This window comes from Peromyscus leucopus, chromosome 1 (assembly GCF_004664715.2).
Source record: "Peromyscus leucopus breed LL Stock chromosome 1, UCI_PerLeu_2.1, whole genome shotgun sequence".
Classification (NCBI taxonomy): domain Eukaryota; kingdom Metazoa; phylum Chordata; class Mammalia; order Rodentia; family Cricetidae; genus Peromyscus; species Peromyscus leucopus.
In genome coordinates this window covers 7,445,754-7,470,653 of record NC_051063.1, presented here as the reverse complement: position 1 = coordinate 7,470,653, position 24,900 = coordinate 7,445,754, and the positions used below count along the sequence as shown (strand labels likewise).

The following is a 24,900-nucleotide window of genomic DNA, read 5'->3' as shown; positions in this document are numbered from 1 at the left end:
TGGTAGTAAATAAAATAAATAATAAAATACATATGGGTTATCCTGAATGGAATTTGAAATATGGGCATAGTCATATAATACCATACCAGACCATTATACTGGTAATTAACTGTTGAAGTTTTGAAAAGTGGAATGAAAAAAAATTAACAAAAAAAGAACCATAGGTCATTGTTAAATGATGTGATAAGGCTTTAATATAGTCTGGTGTGGCTAAAAATGCATTCCCAAAGAACTAACATGTAGGCAGAGAACTAAGGGATTAAGTATGCTGTTTTTCTGAGAAGGGGAGACTATATCAGACTGGGATAATTGTGAATGTAAGATTCTGTGAAACCAGATGCACTGAAGAGAAAGCCAGATAGAGGGAACCTTGGTGTGAAACAGAAGTGGTGGATTTGGGAGAATCCAGGGCACAGAGCCTTCCACATTTGCTTAGGGACTTGTGAATTTTATTTCAAGAGCAAGATAGGAAATGTTAGTTTTGAATTTTTAAAAGCCCCCTTTCTTACAGTTGTTTGTGTTGGAAAGGAGGTCAGTGATGATGGAAATGGAGTTGCATAGACTCAAGTGTGTAAGAAACAACTGGCATATTCTAGTGCATGGTGGTATATTCTGTGAGATATGGCATGATGCTTCTCAAATTCATCGTAGGAAAGAGAAAACTAGGAGATGAATGACTATGGTGTGAGATTAGGACTGATTCTTGGAAAAGTGGTAAAGTTGACAAAATATAATTTGGTGGTATCTGCCTTTGCATTTGTGCATAATAACTAGTGTAAAGTCTAATCTTTCTTAGGTCTATAGACTATGCCAGTTATCAAAATTGTTATTTTCTTTAAGTAATCTCCTGGTCTATGCTAGCTGTGACTTTGGAAATCAATATGGCGCTTTCTTAGAAAATTGGGAATCAATTCAAGATCACTATATCATCATGGCATATACCAAGAAATGCTCAATCATACACAAGAGCATTGCTCAGCTATGTTCATATCAGCATTTTTGTAATAGCCAAATCTGGAACACCTAGATGCTTTACTGAAGAATGAATAAATAAATTGTGCAATATACAAATGGAATACTACTCAGCAGAGAAAACAATGACATCATGAGGTTGCAGCAAATGGATGATTAGAAAAAATCATCTGAGTGAGGTAACTCAGACTCAGAAAGACAAATATGTGCTTAAGAAATCATTCTTACAGGAAAATTTTAAATACAAACACAAGTACAAAATATTAGACTAAAGTTTTCTTTCTTGGTGGTAGTGAGAATTAGTTGCTTCACTTTCCTCCCAGTTTCTGCTTTGTAGGTCAAAACCAACTCTGCTCAAACCTGGGTCATTTTATATAATTAATGTATGATTATAAAAATGTCTGAAACAGACAAACAATGATTTTTCAAGTATTGGGCCCATGTACAATTGCTTCTGGAATACACAAGGCAGAGTAAAATGAGCTTTAGTGATTGTAGACATTGCTTAATTTTTAACATCCAAGTTTCATTTTATGTATATGAGTGTTCTGCCAGCATGCATATTTGGATAACATGTGCATGCAATTTCCAAAAATACCAGAAGAGAGCACTGGATTCCTTGGAACTAGAGTTGCAGATTGTTGTGAGCTTCCATGTGGGTGTGGGGAAATGAATCCTGCTCCTCTATAAGCACAAGTGTTCTTAACTACTGACCCATCTGTCCAGCCCCAAAAGACTAACATGCATGAGCCAATAGCATTTACTGTTTTGTCAGGGATACATATCAATAAATGAATGAAACTATGGACTACCTAGCCAGTATGAAGTTCTGTGCTAAGCTTCCCTTATCTCATGTAAAACCAACATTCTTTAAAAAAAGTGTGCTGTGGATATCATTCTGTATAAATAAAACACTGATTGGCCAGTGGCCAGGCAGGAAGTAGGCAGGACAAGGAGAGGAGAATTCTGGGAAGTGGAAGGCTGAGTGAGGGAGACACTGCCAGCTGCCGCCATGACAAGCAGCATGTGAAGATGCTGGTAAGTCACAAGCCACGTGACAAGGTATAGATTTATAGAAATGGGTTAATTTAAGATATAAGAACAGTTAGCAAGAAGCCTGCCATGGCCATACAGTTTGTAAATAATATAAGTGTCTCTGTGTTTGTTTTATAAGTGGGCTGTCAGACTGCCGGGGCTTGGTGGGACCCAGAGTGAAGCTCTCCAGCTACAAAAGTTCCATCCTTAAATAAAATATTTTTCACTCATTATTTTATTTTATCACTGTTATTTAGTCACATAGTGTAGTCCAGCCTCAAACTTAAGGTTTTTTCTTCCTTACCCTCCCATGTGATGAACTTGAAGTCACATGCACCAAATAGGCTCACAGATAACATTTGAGAAGTAGAAATAGTCAATATTTTAAAAATGGCTTTCCTTTTTTTCTTCTCAACTTCTAATCTACTTATTTTAGAAATTTGACTTTGAAATGATAAATATTTAGCTGTACTGTCTTCCTCTCAGCCTACACATGAATGGCATTGAAAAAAAAATGAAGGGAGGAGACCTTCAAACTGAATTTTTTAAATATGGCAATGACAAGAGATTATATTCTTGTACCACTCACAGTGGTTGTGACTACATATAAGATCATGACTACATGTATAAGATCAGCAAAGGAACGAACTAGTCTAAACCCCAGCATAGGCAGGAGAGGGGCTCATGAAGTACCACCTTAGCTGAGGAGCTGTCGGCAATTGATAGCTGCTGGGGAGGGAGAGAAAGTTTTCTTTTGTGGCTCCAGGTCCTGACAACCTCCAATAGATGACCCTATGCCTTTGTACACACAGGCAGAACTAAGTAAAATCATTGGATTTAAGAATAAAAGTAAAGCACATGAAGTTGGGAAGGAGAAATGTTGGGGGGTCATAGGGAGAACATTGGAGGAGATGGAACAAGGCCTGAATTTACTCAAAACATTATGCACATGTATGAAATTCTCAAATAATAAAAATAAAATATTTAATCAATTAAAAATAAATACAGCACCAATATTTTAACTGTAAAATTTTGCACACACTTTCTATATGTATGTGTATGTATGTATGTATCTATGTATACATATGTATCTATTAATTTGAACAAATGAGTATAGATATGAACCAGATTAACTAGATTCTCACTACAAGAGCAGTAGTTGAGGGGAAATGAAGGCATATAACCCATATAACTCATGATCCATGCCCTTAAACGAAGTGTTGTTTGAAGATTTTCTTTTGTTTGTAGAGTATGAGATGAATAGTTAGGCTTTGGGACCTGTGACTTGCGGCGGGGAGCAGCTGTCTTTTCTCCTCTGTGACAGGGCCAGGTGCCTTGTTAAGAATTCTCATAAGCAATAGATGCCTCTCCTCAGAGACCATTTTAACCACTGTGTGGAGATCTCAGAGTTTTGTAATCAAAATTAGTGTCTTCTCTTTAAGGTGTTTGTGTTAGAGTTGGAAATGTATAAGAAAAGGCTGTTCTCCAACCTCTGCTGACCAAGTCTAATATGTAATTGAACTACACTTAGGATGAAGAATGAATCTTGGCTAGATTTAGTAGATTCTAGAAACCAAAAAAAGGTCTTTGCTGTGGCAGATGGTTAGAAGGATCTCAAGAATTATTGTAGGAAGAGTGTTAAGGCATTTTTATGTTCATGTTGATTAATATGGTGCTTGTGTGAGTGCATGTGCATGTGTGTGTGTGTGTGTGTGTGTGTGTGTGTGTGTGTGTGTGTGAATCTGAAGGAAAGAAAGGGGCACTGAGGAGCTAAGACTTCCTCATTCTCATAGTTAAAAGTGTAGGAGGCCAACAGGAATCAGCAAATCTTTTGCTGTCTGGGATAGTATTGCCCCCATTATACTCTTAGAATACTTCTTCACCAGGTAGATGGAATGAAATGACCTTGTTTAGACTAAGGAAAAGTATAGGACAAAGAGAAAAGAGGATCAGTGGGGTAAAGCCAAACTGGAATTCAGATGGTCAGTCTGAGCCATATATCTTAATTGATATTCCACCCAGTTACCAGAACCAATTTCCTTTATTTACCATTCTCCCCAGTGCCTTGGTCCAGCACTGGTCTAGCTACCAATGATTTATGCTGTAATATTTTTCAACATCTTCCCTACCCTGCTGCATTTTGATTCAGCCAAATGACAATCTATTCTCTTGCTTCAAAGCCTCTATCACGATTTGACTTTTTTGACATAATGCCAGACATTTTCTAAGTAACAGCTATTGGAATAAACCAAGGAATCATGTGAAATCAGTTACAAGGTAAGCAGTTTCTAGCATATGTACAGCGTTGTACCTAATGGCAACTAGACCATTTCCTAGCTGTGCTGTCTTTGGATTGTTGCTTACCTATGGTCTTAGTTTCTTCACCCAAAGAAAGAAGAAAATTCATTTATAAATTTTTGTGAAGATTAAATTAATTAATCAGTCAGGAAGAATAGAGTCTACCAGTTTGTTTTTAGTATTGCTAGTATTTTTCTGATAAAAACCTATTTTTTGTGAAAATTAACAATTTCTTTCTGTTAAGTAGTAAATTTTAAGGTTATAGAAGTTTTAAGTTTTAAGTTTTAAGGTTATAGAAGTATAAAACCTAGAAAGAACTTATGACAATCACTGATAATTTTCATCGGTTGTACTGAATTCTCATGTTTAGGGTATGTTCTGATTTTGCAATTGGAATTCTATCACAGTATTGCTCCCCTTTCAAGATGTTTCACATCTTATTTAATAACTTCATTCTATAAAATATAATAAACCCTTATTGAGTGATGAATTCCCAGGGGACATTTACTGTCTGGAGAAGGAATAAATGAAAGGAGGCTTCTTGTGAAAACTTGTGATCTGAGAAACAGTTTGAAGGTAGTGTAAGCACTGGGAAGGACCCTGGGGACCAGAAAAGTAAGATGTTCTAGGCAGAAGTGGTGTTCTGCCTGAAGCACAGAGACATCCATGAATGGAGGAGTATCAGGGCTGCCAATTATTCAGTACATCTGGGGAAACTGTGGGATAGCGAGGTGTCACTATGTGTGTGAGGACTGGGAAGTCAGCTGAGTACATAAGAAAATAGGTAGGGGAAATGTAAATCGTCCCAATGTATTGAGGATGTAATTTCCTGCTCTTGACAGGGTTCCATGACTAGATTTTTGTCAAATGGGTGAGGCATGATCAAATTAAAGTCTTGGAAATAACAAGATTTTAAATGATAATAAATTTTAAAATGTGGCAATAATTTGTAAGAAGTTACTCTGAGTAAGGAGTGAGGAGAGAACTTAGTTCGATGGCTATTGATTTAACTCAGAGAAGAGATGAAGAGGGTTAGAAATAGGGGAGAAGTTGGACCATCAAGGATAAAGGACAGAATCCTGAGATGGTCAGCTGCATGGCAGGAAAATGACCACAAATCGCTGTCCAGGCTCTGCTTCATTTGCAGGGCTCACACAGCTGCTTTGCAGTGTAAGTGGGATTACCCACTCTCTTGTTCTGCACAGGTTCACATACGTTTTATTTTTCCCTCCATACCCTAATTACTATCATAAAACTCCCTTGAAGCAAGGAGCTAAGACCTGTCATGTTTAAAGTCCCCTCTATAGCACCTGGGTACTTTCAATATGTTTAAAAGTTTACACTGTACTTGTACGTGCATCCTGCGTGCAGCACCCTGACTTGTTTCTAACGCTCTCTCAGGTACGACAGGCTTCATGGCAAAGGTGAACCTGACTTTGGTGACAGAGTTCCTTCTCATAGCGTTCACTGAACACCCAGAACGGGGTCTCCCTCTGTTCCACCTGTTCTTATTTATCTATCTCTTCACTTTGCTGGGGAATTCAGGCATGATTATTCTGATCCGCATGGATCGCCGCCTCCACACCCCGATGTACTTCCTTCTAAGCCACCTCTCTTTCATGGACATCTGCTACTCCTCTGTCACAGTTCCTCAAACAATGGCGGTATTGTTGGAGCATGGGGCAGCTTTGTCCTATGCACGCTGTGTTGCTCAGTTTTTCCTGTTCACTTTCTTCGGCTCCATCGATTGCTACCTTTTGGCCTTCATGGCCTATGACCGCTATGTGGCCGTTTGCCAACCTCTGCTTTATGTCACCATCATGACACAGAAAGCCCTTTTAAGTTTTGTGGCTGGGGCTTACGTTGCTGGTCTCCTCAGTGCCTTGGTGCGCACAATCTCAGCATTCTCCCTCTCATTTTGTGGAAACAATGAGATCGACTTCATTTTCTGTGACCTTCCTCCTCTGTTAAAGCTGACCTGTGGGGAGAGCTACACCCAGGAGTTGGTGATCATTGTGTTTGCCATTTTTGTTATCCCTGCTTGCATGGTGATAATTGTGGTTTCCTACCTGTTCATCATTGTGGCCATTCTGAGGATCCCTTCAGCAGGAGGTCGGGCCAAGACCTTCTCAACCTGTGCCTCCCACATCACCGCAGTGTCGCTCTTCTTTGGTACCCTCATCTTCATGTACCTGAGAGACAACTCTGGCCAGGATTCAGAAAAGGATCGGGTAGTGTCTGTGTTCTACACAACAGTAATCCCCATGCTGAATCCCCTCATCTACAGCTTGAGGAACAAGGAAGTGAAGGAAGCGCTAAGGAGAGCTCTCAATAGAGTCAAGAGTGCCTAGCCTCTTCCCACCTTGGGAAATCCCAAGAAAGATGTTTCCTAATGCCAGCACTTTAGGACTTCTTTATACTATCCCTAATATTTAAATGTGGATCCCACAGCCCAGGGTTCCTAAAAAGTAAAAATGTTTAGCTCCATGGAGAAGCAAGAAAAAATGTAAAGACTAGCTGGAGAAGAGATTTAAGTGTGGACCACGGCTGTCAGGACATGTACAATGTAAATGTGGCAGGTCTCACTGGTTTGTGATAACAGAACAATAATGTAGTTTTTGCAAAATTTTCCATAAAAAATGTGAAAATATAATTTAATAAATACCTTATACTCAATAGTTAGATTCTGTTAATGTTAATATTTGTTATATTTACTTCATTAAATAAATATATCCATTAATAAACCCATTCATCTATTTGCCCATTAAACTGTGTTGTGTTTGAGATTCAAAATTTAGAAAATTTTCATTTAATTTTAAATATAAATCTTTTGAGACATGGTGTCATGTAGTCCACTCTGGCCTCAAACTCTCTATGAAGGTGAGGATGACCTTAGATTTCTGATCTCCCTCTACCTTACCTTGCTGTGATTAAAGTTCTCCATTACTTTCTGGACTTAGCAATAAATTCTCAGGATCAAACCTAGGACTTTGTGTTTGGTAGGCAGGCATTATCCTACCCAATTGAGTTATTTCCTTGCTGTAGATGACACTTTAAAAATATTTATTTACTTTCATTTATTTATGAGTGTGTGCACATGCGTGTGCCAGAAAATGGCATCAGGTGACCTCCTCTATCACCCTCAGCCTATTTATTTGAGGCAGAGTCTTTCCCTGAACCTGCAGCTTGTATTGTCTGGGCTAGGCTGGAAGCTAGGAAACCTCACTGATTCTCCTGTCTCTGTTTTTTGGAGCTGGGATTGCAGGCATTTATGGAACTTCAGGCTTATTACATGGGTGATAATACAAAATGGTTTTTATGATTGTACCACAAGCATTCTCAATCAGGGAACCATCTCTTCAGAATCACAATTTATTTTTAATTATTTAATTATGGTAGTTTAATGACCTAATTAATGAAGCTGAACCTATTCAAAGTACTGTTCAAATCCTTTAGTTTTTGCCAGGGTGCCTTACTAGAATCTCTACTAAGACCTGCAATAACATGCTTGTTGATTGCATTTCCGCACTCAAAATACATTCTATTTTTTTTCTATTCACCTTTTCTAGATTCCTTCTGTTCTAGTGCATGCTTTTGGAGTCCCTTTGACTAAATTACACCCCTCCCCTGCCCATGATGGTGTTCCTTGTATCTGTACCACAGATACATATCTTGTTCCGACATGTTTTGTCTTGCCTGTGGGTAGGTAGATCTTAGTCAGTCCAAAGACCCAGTGTCATGCAAAATGTCAGCCTGTATCCAATCCCAAAAAACTCTGGATTTTTACCTCTTTAACCACAGACCCCTTGATTTAATTGAGCCTGACTGAGAAATTGGAGAGAAATAGGTCACATTGACTCATCTTTTCTTATTTAGCTTGCTTCTCACTCCAAAACTTTTATTCCATGAAATAAAAGTAAGCAATATTGTGTTTATACAAAATGATGCATAGTATGCAATCCAGAGGAAGATGATGTCTAGTGTCTAACAGGATTACTTAAGTACAACCTCCCTAAAATAATATGTCACACAAGGAACTCCAGTGACAGGATCTCTGAGTGGATGAAACAGATTTGTACAAGGTGAAAGAGTGGGGATGTAGTGCCCAAAGATATTTAACTTTAGATCACACATCTAAATAAAACCCATATAAATCCTCAAAACTTTCTTGAACACACTTTATTTAAAAGTATATATTCTAATTCTCATAAATAATATAAAACATTTACTACCTTGAGTAGCATTTTGTCAGATATTAAAATGTAAGTAAAATGGATGATCAATTCATAGTTCACATGTAGATTGTATTATATGTGGTGAAGAACATTAAGAAGTCATTAGATGCCATAAACCCCATCCAAGGACTGAGGAATCTGGATGCAGACATCCACGGCTGGGCCCCTGGTGGAGCACTGGGAGTCTAATTAGTGAGAAAGAGGAGGGTTTATATGAGCGAGAATTGTTGAAGCCAAGGTTGGATAAAGCACAGGGACAAATAACCAAATGAATGGAAGCACATGAACTATGAACCAAAGGCTGAGGGGCCCCCAACTGGATCAGGCTCTCTGAATGGGTGAGACAGTCATTTGGCTTGATCTGTTTGGGAGGCAGCTGGGCGGTGGTGCCAGGTCCTGGGCTTGTTGCATGAGTTGGCTGTTTGAATCCTGGGACTTATGCAGGGACGCTTGGCTCGGTTTGGGAGGGGGGGACTGGACCTGCCTGGACTGAGTCTATCAGGTCGATCCCAGTCCTTGGGGAGACCTTGATCTGGAGGAGGTGGGGATGGGGGGTGGGCTGGGGGGAGGGGGAGGGGGCGAGAGGGGGAGAACAGGGGAATCTGTGGCTATTATGTGGAACTGAATGGTGTTGTAAAATAAAAAAAATAAATAAAAAATTAAAAAAAAAGAAGTCATTAGAAATCTCAAATTAGTTACATGAAATTTTCTACAGGTTGAAGTGGACAATATTTGGTTCTTGCAAATGAGATCAGTATGTGAAAAGAGTTACCTGCTTTGAGAATTCATTAGAAAGGAAATAGCAGGTGAGTGGAATGAAAGAACTAAGAGAATTAATTTCCAGGCTTCAAGAAGTACATTAATGTTTTCTGGTCTCACTTCAAATTTTAAGCAGGCAACTAAGGCATGCATTCAAGAAGAAAAGGCAAAATGATGAACCTGCGGGAACTTGGCCTACATTAATTAATACAGGAAACCTTGTACTTTTTCTTGTTTTGTATTAGGGTACATGAAGTTAAATATTATGAATTTCTTTATGTATACAATGTGCTTTGAATATACTATCCATATCATAACCTTTTCCCTATTATCTCTCCTCTTGGTTCTCTTCCTTTTCTGACTAATATCTATGTCATGCCTTTCTTTTCACATGTATTCCCGCATGTGAGAGAAAACAATCAATGTTTGAATTTCTGAATATGAATTATTTCACTTAACAGGATGATATCTAGTTCCAACTATTTTTTTTGAAAATGATATGATGGATTTTTTTATGCTTGAAAAATTATCCACTATGCATAATATACCACATATTATTTATATATTAATACATTGCTGTGCACCTTGGCTTGGTCTATAACTTAGAAATTGTGGATAGTGCTGCAAGAAACAAGAGGGTGGAGATATTTCTCTTGCATAATTACTTGTATGATTTGAAAAATATGCAAAAGTGATATAGCTGAATTATATGATAGCTGTATTTTAGTTTCTAAAATTATTGAAATAATTTGAATTAGCCTTCACAGTATTGGTTTTTTTATGACATCTATTTTGTTTTTGCTGATTCTTCATCTAACTTCCTTACCCAGTTTGAACGTGCCTTACTGCTATTTGTGATCTTTTGTGTTTCCATTTGAATTGTAGGAGTGTTTTCTGTTCCATGAAGACTGTCCATGAAATTTTGAGTTTTCATTAAATTTGGAAATCACCTTGGGAAATATGGACAAGAAATAAATCCTGTTTGCTTTAAACCACTAAGAGTTATATGGCTTACTTCAGTAGCATAGCTTAGCATAACTCATTTAAAAATCTAGGCTCTTGGAAGAAGGAAAAATTGGACAAGGAATCTGGGAGATAAGTCTAGAACAGACTATGTATATGTGTGTGTGTATATATCAGTGTTTTTGTTTATTTTTCTCTTACACAATATATTCTGACTGCAGTTTCTCTTCCCCCAACTCTTCCAAGACCTTCCCCACCTCACCTCCCAGATCCACTCCCTCTCTCTTTCCCTTTTAAAAAATAGCAGAACTCCAAGGGATATCAACTTAATGTGGCATAACAAGAAATAGTTTTCTTATTATTTCATTTATCATTCATATTTTTACATACTATTTATGACATATAAAACACTTTATATGGACAAATACACGTGGCTTTCATTATTTTTACATGTATTTTTAGGTTTAAAAATAAATTTCTGAGTCAGAAGAACAGCCCCAGCAGCTCTACCAAAGGACAGGCTGGTCTTACATACCCCAAAAGAAAATTCAGGCTTTATTAGAGGACAGGCCAGATCTAGAGACCCAGGAAGATTCTGATTTTACCAGAGGCCAGAACCAGTCAAGGGGCCTAAGGACCGCTAGCCCCAGTGGAGATACCCTACTGGACCTGAAGTCTCTCCTGCCACCAGAACCCTTAGCTACTTAGGCCAGAAGAATAGAGAGGAAACAGAAACCAAGGAACAAAACATCCATCCAACAAAGGCAAACACAGGAATTAGCACCTAGACATATAATCATCCCCAATCCAGTTGCCTAACTGGCAGTGGCAGAGCACAAACAATATCAAAAGGGCAATATGTTACCACCAGAACTCAGCTACACTATGACTGCAAGACATGAACATTCCAATACAGCAGAAACACAAGAAAACAACCTTAAAAATAATGTAATGAAGACAATAGAGGTCCTTAAAGAGTAAATGAAATAGTCCCTTAAGGAAATTGAGGAAAAGACGAACAAAAAATTGGAGGAAATCAATAAAATTCTTAAAGAATGTCAAAAAACAATCCATGAAAAAACGAACAGTTGACAGAAACAGATAAAAGTGTTCAAGACCTGAAAATGGAAATAGAAGCAATAAAGAAAACACAAACTGAGGGAATTCTGGAAATGGAAAATCTGGGAAAGTGAGCAGGAACTACAGATGCAAGCATCACTAACAGAATCCAAAAGATGGAAGAGAGAATCTCAGACATTGAAGATACATTAGAGGAAATAGATTCATTAGTCAAAGAAAATGTTAAATCTAAAAAATTTATCAGTCAAGAAAATGTTAAATCTAAAAAAATTCCTAACACAAAACATCCAGGAAATCTGAGACACTATGAAAAGACCAAACCTAAGAATAATAGAAATTGAAGAAGAAAAAGAATCCCTGCTCAAAGACCCACAAAACATATTCAACAAAATCAAAGAATAAAATTTTCTAAAATTGAAGAAGGACATATCTGTAAAGGTACAAGAAGCTTACAGAACACCATATAGACTGGACCAGAAAAAGTTCTTCTCACCACATCATAATCAAAACCCTAAATACACAGAATAAAGAAAGAATATTAAAAGCTTCAAAGGAAAAAGGCCAAGTAACATGTACAGGCAGACCTATCAGAATTATATTTGACTTCTCAATGGAGACTCTAAAAGCCAAAAGATCCCTGACAGAAGTCTTACATACTCTAAGAGACCATGGATGCCAGCTCAGACTACCATATCCAGCAAAACGTTTAATCATCATAGATGAAGAAAACAAGATATTTAATGAAAAAGTCAAATTTAATCTATATCTATCAACAAATCCAACTCCACAAAAGGAACTAGAAGGAAATCTATAGCCCAAGGAAGTTAACTACACCCATTAAAACACAGACAATGGATAATCACACACCAGTAAAACACAAAAAAAGGGAAACACATACACATATACATGAACATTACCACCACTACCACCATCAATAACCATCACAACAAAATAATAGGAATTAACAATCACTGGTCATTAATATCTCTCAATATCAATGGACTCAATTTGCAAATAAAAGGATACAGGCTAACAGAATGGATATGAAAACATTCTTCTACTGCATCCAGGAAACACACCTCAACATCAAAGACAGACATTACTTCAGAGTAAGGGTTGGAAAAAGATTTTTTAACCCAGGGAACCTGAGATGCAAGCTGGTATAGCTATCCTAATATCTAACAAAAAAGGAATTCAAACCAATATTAATAAAAAGAGATGGAGAAGGACATTTCATATTCATTACAAGACAAATTTACCAAGATGATGTTTCAATTTTAAATATCTATGCCTCAAATCCAAGGGCAGCCACATTTGTAAAAGAGACATTACTGAAATTTAAATCACATATCAAACCCCACACATTAAGAGTGGGAGACTTCAACATCCCACTCTCTCCAATAGTCAGGTTGTCCAGAAAGAAACTAAAGAGAGAAATAATATGGAAGTAATACATGTTATGTCTCAAATCTACCTAATAGATATCTACAGAATATTTCATACAAACACAAAAGAATATACCTTCTCAGAACCTTATGGAATCTTCTCCAAAATTGACCGCATACTTGGTCAAAAGGAAGCCTTAAACAGATACAAATAATTGGAATAAACCCCTGTATCCTATTAGATCACCAAAGATTAAAATTGGAGTTCAACAACAATACAAACTACAGAAAGCATACAAACTCATGGAAACTAACAACTCTTAACTGAATTACCAATGGGTCAAGGAATAAAGAAAGAAAGAAATTAAAGACTTCCTAGAATTCAATGAAAATGAATGCACAACACACCAAAACTTATGAGACACAATGAAGGCAGAACTAAGAGGAAAATTCATAGCACTAAGTGCCTGCTAAGAATTTGGAGATATCTCATACTATCATACCTGAAATCTCTCAAGGAAAAAGAAAGAAATATACTCAAGAGGAACAGATGGCAGGAAATAGTCAAACTGGAATCAATAAAATAGAAACAAACAGAAACATACAAAGAATCAATGAAACAAAATGTTGGTTCTATGAGGAAACCAACAAGATATACAAACTCTTATCCAAACTAACTAAAAAAGCAGTGAGAATATCCAAATTATCAGAATCAGAAACAGAAAAGGGAACATAGCAACAGATACTGAGGAAATCCAGACAGGTCATACTTCAAAGCCTGTATGATACAAAAGTGAAAAATCTAAAAGAAATTGACAAATTCTTGGTAGATACCACATACCAAAATTTAATCAAGATCAGATAAACTATATTTATATAGACCTATAACACCTAAGGAAAAAGAAGCAGTCATTAAAAGTCTCCCAATCAAATAAAGTCCAGAGCCAGATGGTTTCAGTGCAGAATTCTATCACACTTTCAAAGAATAGTTCGCATACCAGTACTTTTCAAATTATTCCACAAAATATAAATTGAAAGTACATTGCCAAAATGGCTATATTACCCTGATACCTGAACCACACAAAGGATCAACAAAGTGAATTACAGACCAATTTCCCTCATGAACAGTAATGCAAAAATACTCCATAAAATACAGGCAAACCAAATCCAGGAACACCTCAGAAAGATAATTTACCATCATCAAGTGAGCTTCATTCCAGAGATGCAAGGATGGTTCAGCATATGAGAGTCTGTCAACATAATTCACCATATAAACAAACTGAAAGAAAAAATAACCACATGATCATCTTGTTAGATGCTGAAAAAGCCTTTGACAGAAATCAAATAACCCTTCATGATAAAAGTCTTGCATAGATCAGGGATACAAGGGACATACCTAAATATAATTAAAGCAATTTAATTATACAACAAGCTGACAGCCTACATCATATTAAATTGAGAGAAACTTAAAGTAATTCCACTAAATTTAGGAACAAAACAAGGCTGTCCACTCTCTCCATATTTATTCAATATTGTACTTAAAGTTCTTGATAGAGCAATAAGACAACAAAAGGATATCAAGGGCATATACATTGGCAAAGAAGATGTCAAAGTATCTCTATTTGCAGGTGCTATGATAGTATTCATAAGCAACTACAAAAATTCTGCCAAGGAACTTCTACAGCTGATAAACACCTTCAGAGAAGTGGTTGTATACAAGATTAGCTAAAAAGGAAAATCAGTATCCCTCTTACACACAAACAATAAAAGGGCTGAGAAAGAAATCAGGGAAACAAAACGCTTCACAATAGCCATAAACAATATAAACTATCTTGGGGTAACTTTAACTAAGCAAGTGAAAGACCTGTATGACAAGAACTTCAAGTCTTTGAAGAAAGAAATTGGAGAAGATACCAGAATATAGAAAACTCTCCCATGCTCATAGATCAGTAGGATTAACGTAATAAATATGGCCATCTTACCAAAAGCAATCTACAGATTCAATGCAATCACCATCAAAATTCTAACACAATTCTTTACAGCCATTGAAAAACAATACTCAACCTCATATGGAAAAACACAAAGCTCAGGTTAGCTAAAACAATCCAGTATAATAAAAGAACTGCCAGAGGTGTTTTTGTTTCTGATCTCAAGAAAGATCTACTATGGAGCTATGGTAATATAAAGAGCATGACATAAAAAAAAAGACAGCTGGTTCAATGGAATTGAATCAATAACCCAAACATAAATCCACACACCTATGTACACATGATTTTCAACAAAGAAGTCAAAATTATACAATGGGAAAAAGAAAACATCTGCAACAAATGGTGCTGGTCTAACTGTATGTTAGCATGTAGAAGAATGCAAATAGATCCATATCTATCACCATGCACAGAACTCAAGTCTAAGTGAATTGAAGACATCAACATAAATCCTGTTACACTGAACCTGATAGAAGAGTAAGTGGGAAATAGCCTTGAACACATTGGCACAGGGGACAACTTTCTGAATGGAACACCAGTAACATGGACACTATGATCGACAATTAAATGGGACATCATGAAGCTGAAAAGCTTCTGTAAGGCCAAGGACACTGTTAATAGACAAAATAGCAGCCTACAGAATGGAGAAAAGATCTTCACGAATCCCAGATCATACAGAGGGTTAATCTCCAAAATATACAAAGAACTCAGGAAACTAGATATCAAAAAACTGAATAATCCAATTAAGAAATGGGCTACAGACCTCAACAGAAGAATCTCAAATAGCAGAGAAACACTTAAGGAGATGTTTAATGTCTTTGGCCATAAGAGAAATGCGAATCAAAATGACTCTGAACTTGTCAGAATGGCTAAAATCAAAAATACAAATGATAGCTTATGCTGGACAGGATGTGGAGCAAGGGGAACACTCCCCCACTGCTGGGAAGTGCCAACTTGTACAGTTACTTTGGAAATCACTATGGTAGTTTCTTAGAAAATTGGGAATCAATCTACCTCAATACCTAGATATACCACTCTTGAGCATATACCCAAAGGATGTTCAAACATACCACAAGGACACTTGCTCAACTCTTTTCATAGCAGCTTTATTCATAATAGCTAAAATATGAAAAAAAAAAACAGATGTCCCTCAACTGAAAAATGGATTAAAAATTCCTTAATAAAAAAGAAAAAAATTCTATTAATTTTACATACCAGCCACAGATTCCCCTCTCCTCTCTCCTCCTGCCTCTCCATCCTTCTCCCCCAACCCACCTTCTCTAAGGCAAGGCCTTCCATGGGGAGTCAGCAGAGCCTGGTGCATTCAATTGAGGCAGGTCCAAGGCCCTCCTCCTGCATCAAGGCTTTGTAAGGTGAACCACCATAGGACCTGGGCTCCAAAAAGCCAGCTCATGCAACCATGGAAGGATCCTGATCACAATGCCAGGGGCTTCTTAAGCAGGTCAAGCTAAACAACTGTCTCATCAGCACAGAGGGCCTAGTTCAGTCACATGGAGGCTCCACAGCTATTGGTCCACAGTTCATGAGTCCCCAAGTTCCTACTAGTTTGGTTTGGTTGTCTCTGTAGGTTTCCCCATCATGATCTTAATGCCCCTTGTCATAGAATCCCTCTTCTCACTCTTTGACTGGACTTCTGGAGCTTAGCCTGGTGCTTGGTTGTAGATCTCTGCCTCTGCTTCTATCAATTACTGGATGAAGGCTCTATAATGAGAGGGTATTTACCAATCTGATTACCAGTATAGCCCAGTTCAGGCACCCTCTTCACTATTACTAGTAGTCTAAAGAGGAATCATCCTTGTGCTAATCCTTGTTTATAGGCAAAATGTCTGCTAAAATTCATATTCAAGGTTTCAAAGAGAACAGGACAACACTGGACTCTAAATGAAAAGAAATCTTGGTTAACCATTTCCTGCTTCATTTTCTCAAGTGCAGTATTCTTCTGTAAGCACTCTCCTGGTGAAACACTTACCTACTTCCCTGTTCCAAGACTTTTTTTTTTTAAAAAGGAACTTAGTGTAAGATGCAGCTTTTCCTTAAAGTCAAAACAAAACTTCTAACATAATTCCTAATTCTCATAACAAGAACAATAAATAATTAACCAGAATGCTCCAGTTATCCCAGTCATTCAAAAGGAAGGGGGAAGGTAATAGATGCTATGTAACTTATGCAATAACCACCTGTACCTGACCAAAGGAAAGAAAGTAATAGTCTCATCACTATTGACTGTGTGTTTTTCCTCCTTTCTCTCTACTCTGTCCCAAATTCTCACTGCACTTTTCAAACTTCTAGGAGACAAACAAACTCACCACAGAGTCATTTCAAGTTTACTTTCAGAAAATTCCAACAAATATAGCCAAAAATGCATTTACAATTGGAATTACCCATGCTGTCAGGAGTCCCAGTGTTTATTTGACTGCCTCTGTTCTTTGTAATACATTCTTTGTTTTTGTTGTTTTATTTTTTTTTTTCAAGACAGGGTTTCTCTGTGTAGTTTTGGTACTTGTCCTGGCTCTTGCTCTGTAGGCCAGGCTGGCTTTGAACTCTCAGAGATCCGCCTGGCTCTGCTTCCCTACTGCTGGGATTAAAGGCATGCACCACCACTTCCAGGCTGTAATACATTCTTAAACCAATTGGCATCTGCAGTTGAAAATCCCTGTCTAAGTTGAGAGCCTGCTAGTCACCAAAGAATTTATCCAAATGATGTTATTTATAAGGAAATGAGGTATAGTGTGTCTTTGAGAATCCTTTCTATTGAAAGAGCTCTGAGACTTCAATACTAAGTGGATAAAAGTAAACAGAACAGAGGGTGTGAAACAAGGTGCTCTAGGAATCATCTGTATAGTGGAGGAGGCTAATCACTAATAATCAAGAATGAACAACTGACACTCAGGGCAAATTGAATGGATCTAACAAAGAGAATGTAGATTTCAGAGACAAGTAAAAGATAGGAAATGGAACAGAGAAAGGAGACCACAGACACTCTGGAAATCTTTAAGCCATGGCAGCAAACATGCTACTCAGGACAGAAGCAAATGAAGTGTATTCAGACTACCCCATACTCAGTGATCAATTTTCCTTATAAAATTCTGAGTTGATAATGCAGCTGCTCAGTGCTGAATTGTAACTATGTAGCAGACTGAGGGGCAATGCAGTTTAAAGAGACCTTCATGAAAAGTCCTCAACTCCAAGCTCCAGTACCAATACTGCTTCTCAACAACAAGTTGAACAGAACATAAGTGAGTGCCAAAAAGTCTGTTCCCTGAAGGAGTTGCTATTGAGCTGTATGACTCAGGATGTTTAAGAGTTTCCATGTAATCCCTAAAGGTTTGCTTTTATTCTCTAAACTGAGAGGAAGTGATGAGATAATGAGTGTCTTTAAGGGTGCATTCTCTCTGCAGGGCTTGGCTCTCCTCAGAAGACCCAAAGGCTTCTCTGGAGCTTATTGTGATCAAGGGAAGCCTTTCCACTTCATTACTCTCACAGAACCAACTCCCAAAACAATTTGTATATCATCCACTTGCTTAGTAAGAAGAAAACACAAAATCTACGAGTTATGTTAGCTTTCTGCAAAAATGCTTGAACAACATTTAATAGTTTAAATTCAATATCAGTTAACTAGATGGCTCTACCAAGTAATTTTCACATAACTATTGTTTTGGAAACCCTGGAAAGATACACAAAAAAGGAAAGGTGAACTGGGGAGATTTGGCCATGACCATTGGAAACTGTCATCTCATGGCACCTTTTTCATCCTAGGAATATAATAGGTAAGACTGAGTTACTTTTTAAAACCTTTGATTGAAACTTTAAAAAACATAGTTTCATGCAAATGGGGCCTGATGTTAGACTGGAGAGTTTACACACAAGATTTCCCTGTAAATTATTATATGCTGTATTCATCCACTAGGGGGAACCAACCTTGTGCATTTGAACTGTGATTTCCAACAAAGAAAGATTTTGTGAGGCTACAGATCATTTCACTGACTAGCCATGGAAACTTATTCAACTATCTGAGTCCAAGGCTCCTCAAGGACAAACTAAAAGAGTCATAGGACCATAAAATTGTGCAAGATAATATGTGCAGAATGTGTCACATTGTGATTGGTCAGAAACACTAGTGTTTGGAAAAACAATATGGCCTAAATGAGTTCAGCTGGAGACTGGGGACATAGGTAGAATCCAAAAAGATTTTCTTTTTAGTTGTGGTATATCTGGAAAAATAACTGAGTATCCAAAGCTCAGTTTCTTTATATCTAAAATAAGGTTCACTGTTGTTACCTCATAATGTTATTGTCAAGTTGAATTGGGAATAACACTTTTGAAGTGCTTAGCATGTATTGAAGCAAAGTAAGAGCACAGTACATATGTAGAATAATTTGGAGACATTAATCCAAGAAAGTGAGGAATTTAGCATTGTTGAGCTTTATTGTCTTTCTCTTTGGAAGAAAAATCAAGAGAGAGTTTATGATAAAGTTGCAACTAAAGTGTTAGGTTTGGGTTCCAATATTCTCTGGGGCATTATCCTTGGCTAAGATATTTCTCTTTCCCTGGGGATCCTTCAGAAACATCATCATATTCTGTGCTGTGTGTTATAATCAAAGCATATTACAGGTAATACTGTTAACCCTACATGTTCCAAGATTTCTTAAAATGTTCATTAGCCTTGTAGTCACCCACCACATCTGACTCTTAAACTCTTTCTGTACCCTCTTCTGCAATCACCCCTGAGCCTTAGGAGGAAAGGGTGTGTGATATGTATCTCTGATTTATGGTAGAGGATTGTGAAGTTTCTTATTATTTGTATATCAACCAGTTGTAGGTTTTTGTGTTCATCACTTTCTACGGGGAAAAAAAGCCTTAGGAACTATTGCCAATTGATAGATGCTGGATGAGAGAGAGTCAGTTTTTAGACAATGCTCCAGTGAAGGTTGCAAATTCAAGAGTAGATATGCAGTACAAAGTAGACTTGATGGGTGTAAACAAAAATGTAGGATACAAAACTGGATGGGTAGGGGAAGCAGTGTGGCTCTAGGAGGAGTTGAAGTAGGAGGATGGATATGATCAAAATGCATTTTACAAAACTCTCAAAGAACAAATAAAAAGTGTTCATTAGCCACAAAATTTTTATTTCTCTTTTGTAAGCAGTTTTGTGTTTAAGGAGACTGTTACCTCTCTCTACTCCAGCCACAATCCAAAATGGTGGTTTCTCACTCCCTTTCTTAAATAATATCACAAAAGTTTTGAACACACTAGCTGGGTCCTGAAAATTTTTCTTCTGTAAAATATTGTGAAAATTGTCCTTAGATAAAATAATCAAACCCAACTAGCTTAAAAATCATTTCTAAGTTGTTGAAAAACTCACTCATATTTGTTTCTTGGTTAAGAAATTTTACCTAAGGACACAGCGATAAAAAGATAGAGCAACAAAGTCTATGTCCACTATATCCAAAAAAGAAGAAAAAGAAAACCCAAAGCAAACCTCAATTATTATTTGCTTAACGATCATTGAGAAGTATATGTGTTCAAATTTTGGACTATGGTGTGCACATTTTTGAAGATAGAAATGCAGTGTGGCATTAGAAAGTCCTAGGTTCAAATACAGCATAATGAACAAATTCCATAGCCACTCTGAATGTCACTGTGTTTGTTCATAATGCATTCCTATTGGAAGTAGGAGAGGTAATATGATGTGGTGATATGGGCTTGCAGAGAGAGAGACACACAGAGAGAGAGAGACAGAGAGACAAAGAGACATAGTCTTAGTATGGGTGTATTTGCATCTGCACCCAATGTGTTGCCATTTCATCTCAGCTCAAGTGATTTGAACAGCAAATCTATTACAAGGATTCCACGAACCAGTCATTAGACAGAAAATGTAATTAAGCAGTTTAACAATTAGATGATGAGAAAAATGTTTAAAATTAACTGCGTTCTTTCATTATTTCAAAGTGAGAAGCTTCTAATTAACCATAGGAAATTTTTTTCCATACCGTGAATATAAACATTTGGGAAAATATAGTGAAACAAAACTTTCATGTTGTTACAACAAAGAAAATTCTGGCTTGAAAAGAATTTCTTAATTACTTCATTTTGATAGTTAGGAATTTGGCTGTAGATTTAAGGAACTTGAGTTACTGAATTCCAATCTGAAGTAGCTGATGATGTGACGTCGAAATACTTGGCAAATGGTTCAAGATGACCAGTATGACAATGGAATAAAGAGTCCTGGTTGGGTCCCTGGTTCTGCCTCAAGTGAATTCAGAAGAATATTCATATCTTGACTCAGTATTATTCTCCCTCCTAGTTGTTTACTGTCAGTTGTCTATAAAATATTCAAAACAGAAGATTCTAGAACAGTAGCAATGTCTTTGGAAGCTTCTGTACAGATTGAGTCAAAGTCAGTCTGAAGGCACTTTCATGAGGATCCAGAATGTTCTGTGATATGACTCAGATCTGTGCTGTATGGAAACAAGATATTTTATGAAATGCAAACATTGCCATGATTCAGTATATAGAAAATTAAATATAATCTACTTAAGCAATCAATACAGTATAGGGAACAAACACTCATTCCCTTTAGCTTTGAAGACTTTGTACAGAAGCAACAGAAGTCAAGTGGCAAGTCTTCCTCAATACCCACAATTACACTATTATTATTTTAATGTATGGCATATCTGTAACAATAATAAAGAAGCATCACTCATTATTCATAACCAACGCATAGACAAAATGTAGAAGATTTAACTAAAGTGGTAAGTACTATTACATGAATGGGTTAAAAGAGAGAAAGTTGTTAAAATGGAGTAGAAAGTAAGAAAGAATTAAAAAATGTTTATCTTATTTAGTAAGAGTACAAATTTTCTCACTAACTATTGAAACAAACATACACGAAGATAAATATGTATGTAAAAAACATGTATTATTTAAAGGTATACAAAGACCAATATAGTAAAACTTCATAGGAAAGAAACACATTATTGTAAGAACCAGAAATCAATAGATAATATCTAAAATTGAGGATTACAATGACAAAAATAATAATGGCCAGCGCTATTTAACTCTCTCTTTATGATGAGCACTACTCTACTCTACTCTCCTTCCAGGATTAAATTATTTAACATTGGCAATACTCCAATAATATAGGCAATTTCTTTTTCTTTATTATGGAAACAAAATTGTAGTATAGGAATATCGATTTAAACACACGCACATGCACACACATATACATACACATATATTTGATGACATGAAAATAGAAAGGAGACTATGGGGACTATGGGGCAAGAGGGTGAGTCCTGGATAGGGGAGAGAGGGGAATTGGTTATGGGGGAAGGAAATCAAATATCATTTCTTTTCTGTGATATGTGGAGTCTATATTATTCAGAAGAGTACTATTTGATGTAAGGAGGAGACTAGTAGGAGGAGGACAGGGAGGAATACTAGGGTAAGTGGTTAAGCAAAGAACAACTATGTATAATATATAAAATATGACAATAATGATAAAAAGAATTAACAATGAAAATGAATGGACTCACAAAGGAAGAGAGACACAATAAAATTAGATAAAGTGACTCTAGGAACAGAACTAAAGCATAGAAAAACTGTGGGTTTGGATGTATATAAATTTGGATGCTATAAATTTGAAAAATATTGAAGCTTAGTATATTAAATATGATGGTCTTTGAAGTGGAATGGTAAACACTACAGTGGAAAAAAGTTGTTCTGGAACATCCTGGAAATTGGTATAATAGTAAGAAGAATATATGGATGTGTGTAATAAGGGATTAATATACACAAAGAACAGGCTCACCAACTCTACTTCTTTATGACTTTCATGAAAAGAGTGAGTTACATCGATTTGAGGATAAGGGCAAAAGCTAAGGTCAGTGTGTAGAAAGGAGAGAGAGAGACAGGATTCAGCTTCAAGGAGAGAATTAACAGGTTGGACTGCCTAAGGATAGGGACACGTGATGAATACATGTTGATAAGCAGGAAAGGAGATTCCTCCTAGTAATGGCATTGGAGCAGAGGTGCAAAGGGAAATTTTTTTTCCTCCCCAAACATGAAGATATCTATTTTGTCCTCACAGAAAGTTACAAATGTAAACTAGAATTAATTTGAAGCAGAAAGAGCAACTGAAGAGCCACCTCACACACTTTGGAAATGTCTAAGGAAAATCAGATTCAACAATTCCTGAAAAATAAATAGGCTCAAAAATACAAACTTAACACCTACTACAGAGAAAAAGACTGGTCTTCTATAACAGGAATTGCTAAATGGTCTTATTAATAAAAAAAAGAGCCATATATTGGGATGAAAGCTGAAAGATCAGAGAAACAGAACAAGCCAGTCACAGTTCTTACCTCTACCAAATCCTCAGTCTAAAGACAGTGAGTTCCTGGTTCTTCATGCTTTATATACCTTTTTTTGCCCTGCCATCATACTTCCTGGGATTAAAGGCATGTGTGCTTCCCAAGCAAAGGCATGAGATCTTCTCAAATTTTGGGATTAAAGGTGTGTGCAACCACGCCTGGCTCTATTCCCAGTGTGGCCTTTAAATCAGAGATCCAGATGGTCTCTGTCTCCCATGTGATAGGATTAAGAGTGTATGCCATCACTGTCTGTCCTCTATGTCTAATCTAGTGGCTAACTCTGTCCTCTGATCCTTAGTTAAGTTTTATTGGAGTGCCACAATATATCACCACAGTCTTCAATCCTGGATTCTTTTTTTTTTTTGGTTTTTTGAGACAGGGTTTCTCTGTGTAGCTTTGCGCCTTTCCTGGGACTCATTTGGTAGCCCAGGCTGGCCTCGAACTCACAGAGATCTGCCTGGCTCTGCCTCCCGAGTGCTGGGATTAAAGACGTGCGCCACCACCGCCCGGCTAATCCTGGATTCTTTACACTACACTTATCGTCTGCTGAGTAAACAGTCCTTACTGAATATGACCAATAATAATCTCACCAAAGTAACTGAATTCATTCTTGTGGGCTTTACTGACCATCCAGAGTGGGAGATTCCTCTCTTCCTGGTGTTTTTGAGCTTCTATCTTGTAACAATCCTGGGGAACTTGGGCATGGTCATTCTTATCCATGTGGATGTCCAACTTCACACCCCAATGTATTTTTTCCTGAGCCATCTCTCTGTAATGGATGCCTGCTATACCTCAGTCATAACCCCTCAGATCTTGGCCACACTGGCCACAGGCAAAACAATCATTGCTTATGGTCATTGTGCTGCTCAGTTCTTCTTTTTCACCTTCTGTGCAAGTACAGAGTGTTTCCTGTTGGCAGTGATGGCCTATGATCGCTATGTTGCTATTAGCAATCCTCTGCTCTACACAGTGGCCATGAGTCCTAGAAAACGCTGGAGTTTGGTAGTGGGAGCCTATGTGTGTGGGTTGTCTGGATCCATTCAAAGAACCACATGTACCTTCTCCCTCTCCTTCTGTGAAGACAATAAGATCAATTTCTTCTTTTGTGACCTCCCACCTCTGCTGAAGCTGGCCTGCAGTGATACAACAAATGCTGAGATTATCATTGTTTTATTTGGGAACTTTGTCATCTTGTTTAATGCCTTGGTCATACTTATTTCCTACTTGCTCATCATCAAGACTGTCATGAAGATAAAGTCTTCAGGTGGCAGAAGTAAAACATTCTCCACATGTGTCTCCCACCTCACTGCTGTGACTCTTTTCTTTGGGACCCTCACCTTTATGTATATAAGGAGTGGTTCAGGCAAATCCCTAGAGGAAGATAAAGTTGTATCTGTCTTCTACACTGTGGTGATCCCCATGGTGAACCCTCTGATCTACAGCTTGAGAAATAAAGATGTTATAGTTGCCTTCAGAAAGGTCACTACTAGACTGCAGATTTCCCAGAGTGTTTAGAACTGAGTGAAATGACCCCTCCTCATTGTCAGTTTTCTATGCATGTCATTAATATCCCAATATACAGCAGCAATATATACATGATAAATCTTTCAACAAAGAGAATGCTGGCAAATTGTTCCAGGCAAGAAGAAAAGGTGTTATGCAGATTATGACTAGCAACTGAAGGATCTTCCTTCTTTTTTTTCTGTCACTGTCTCCTGCTACTCTCTGATACTATCACTTGGAGAAGTCCTAAGGAATCTTGTGATTTTTTTACTCTAAATTCTGGTATACTTTC

General features: G+C 37.3%; 2 protein-coding genes across 2 annotated transcripts; both read left to right on the top strand.

The window, feature by feature from the left end:
* The first annotated feature begins 5,720 nt into the window (after positions 1-5,720).
* On the top strand, positions 5,721-6,656 carry LOC114684294 (olfactory receptor 9Q1-like). The gene has a single exon (XM_028858798.1). The coding sequence runs from the start codon at positions 5,721-5,723 to the stop codon at positions 6,654-6,656; it is 936 nt and encodes a 311-aa protein (XP_028714631.1).
* Positions 6,657-23,675: 17,019 nt separating this feature from the next.
* LOC114684290 (olfactory receptor 9I1-like) lies at positions 23,676-24,620 on the top strand. The gene has a single exon (XM_028858795.1). It carries the CDS (start codon positions 23,676-23,678, stop codon positions 24,618-24,620), a length of 945 nt encoding a protein of 314 aa, XP_028714628.1.
* The last annotated feature ends 280 nt before the right edge of the window (positions 24,621-24,900 follow it).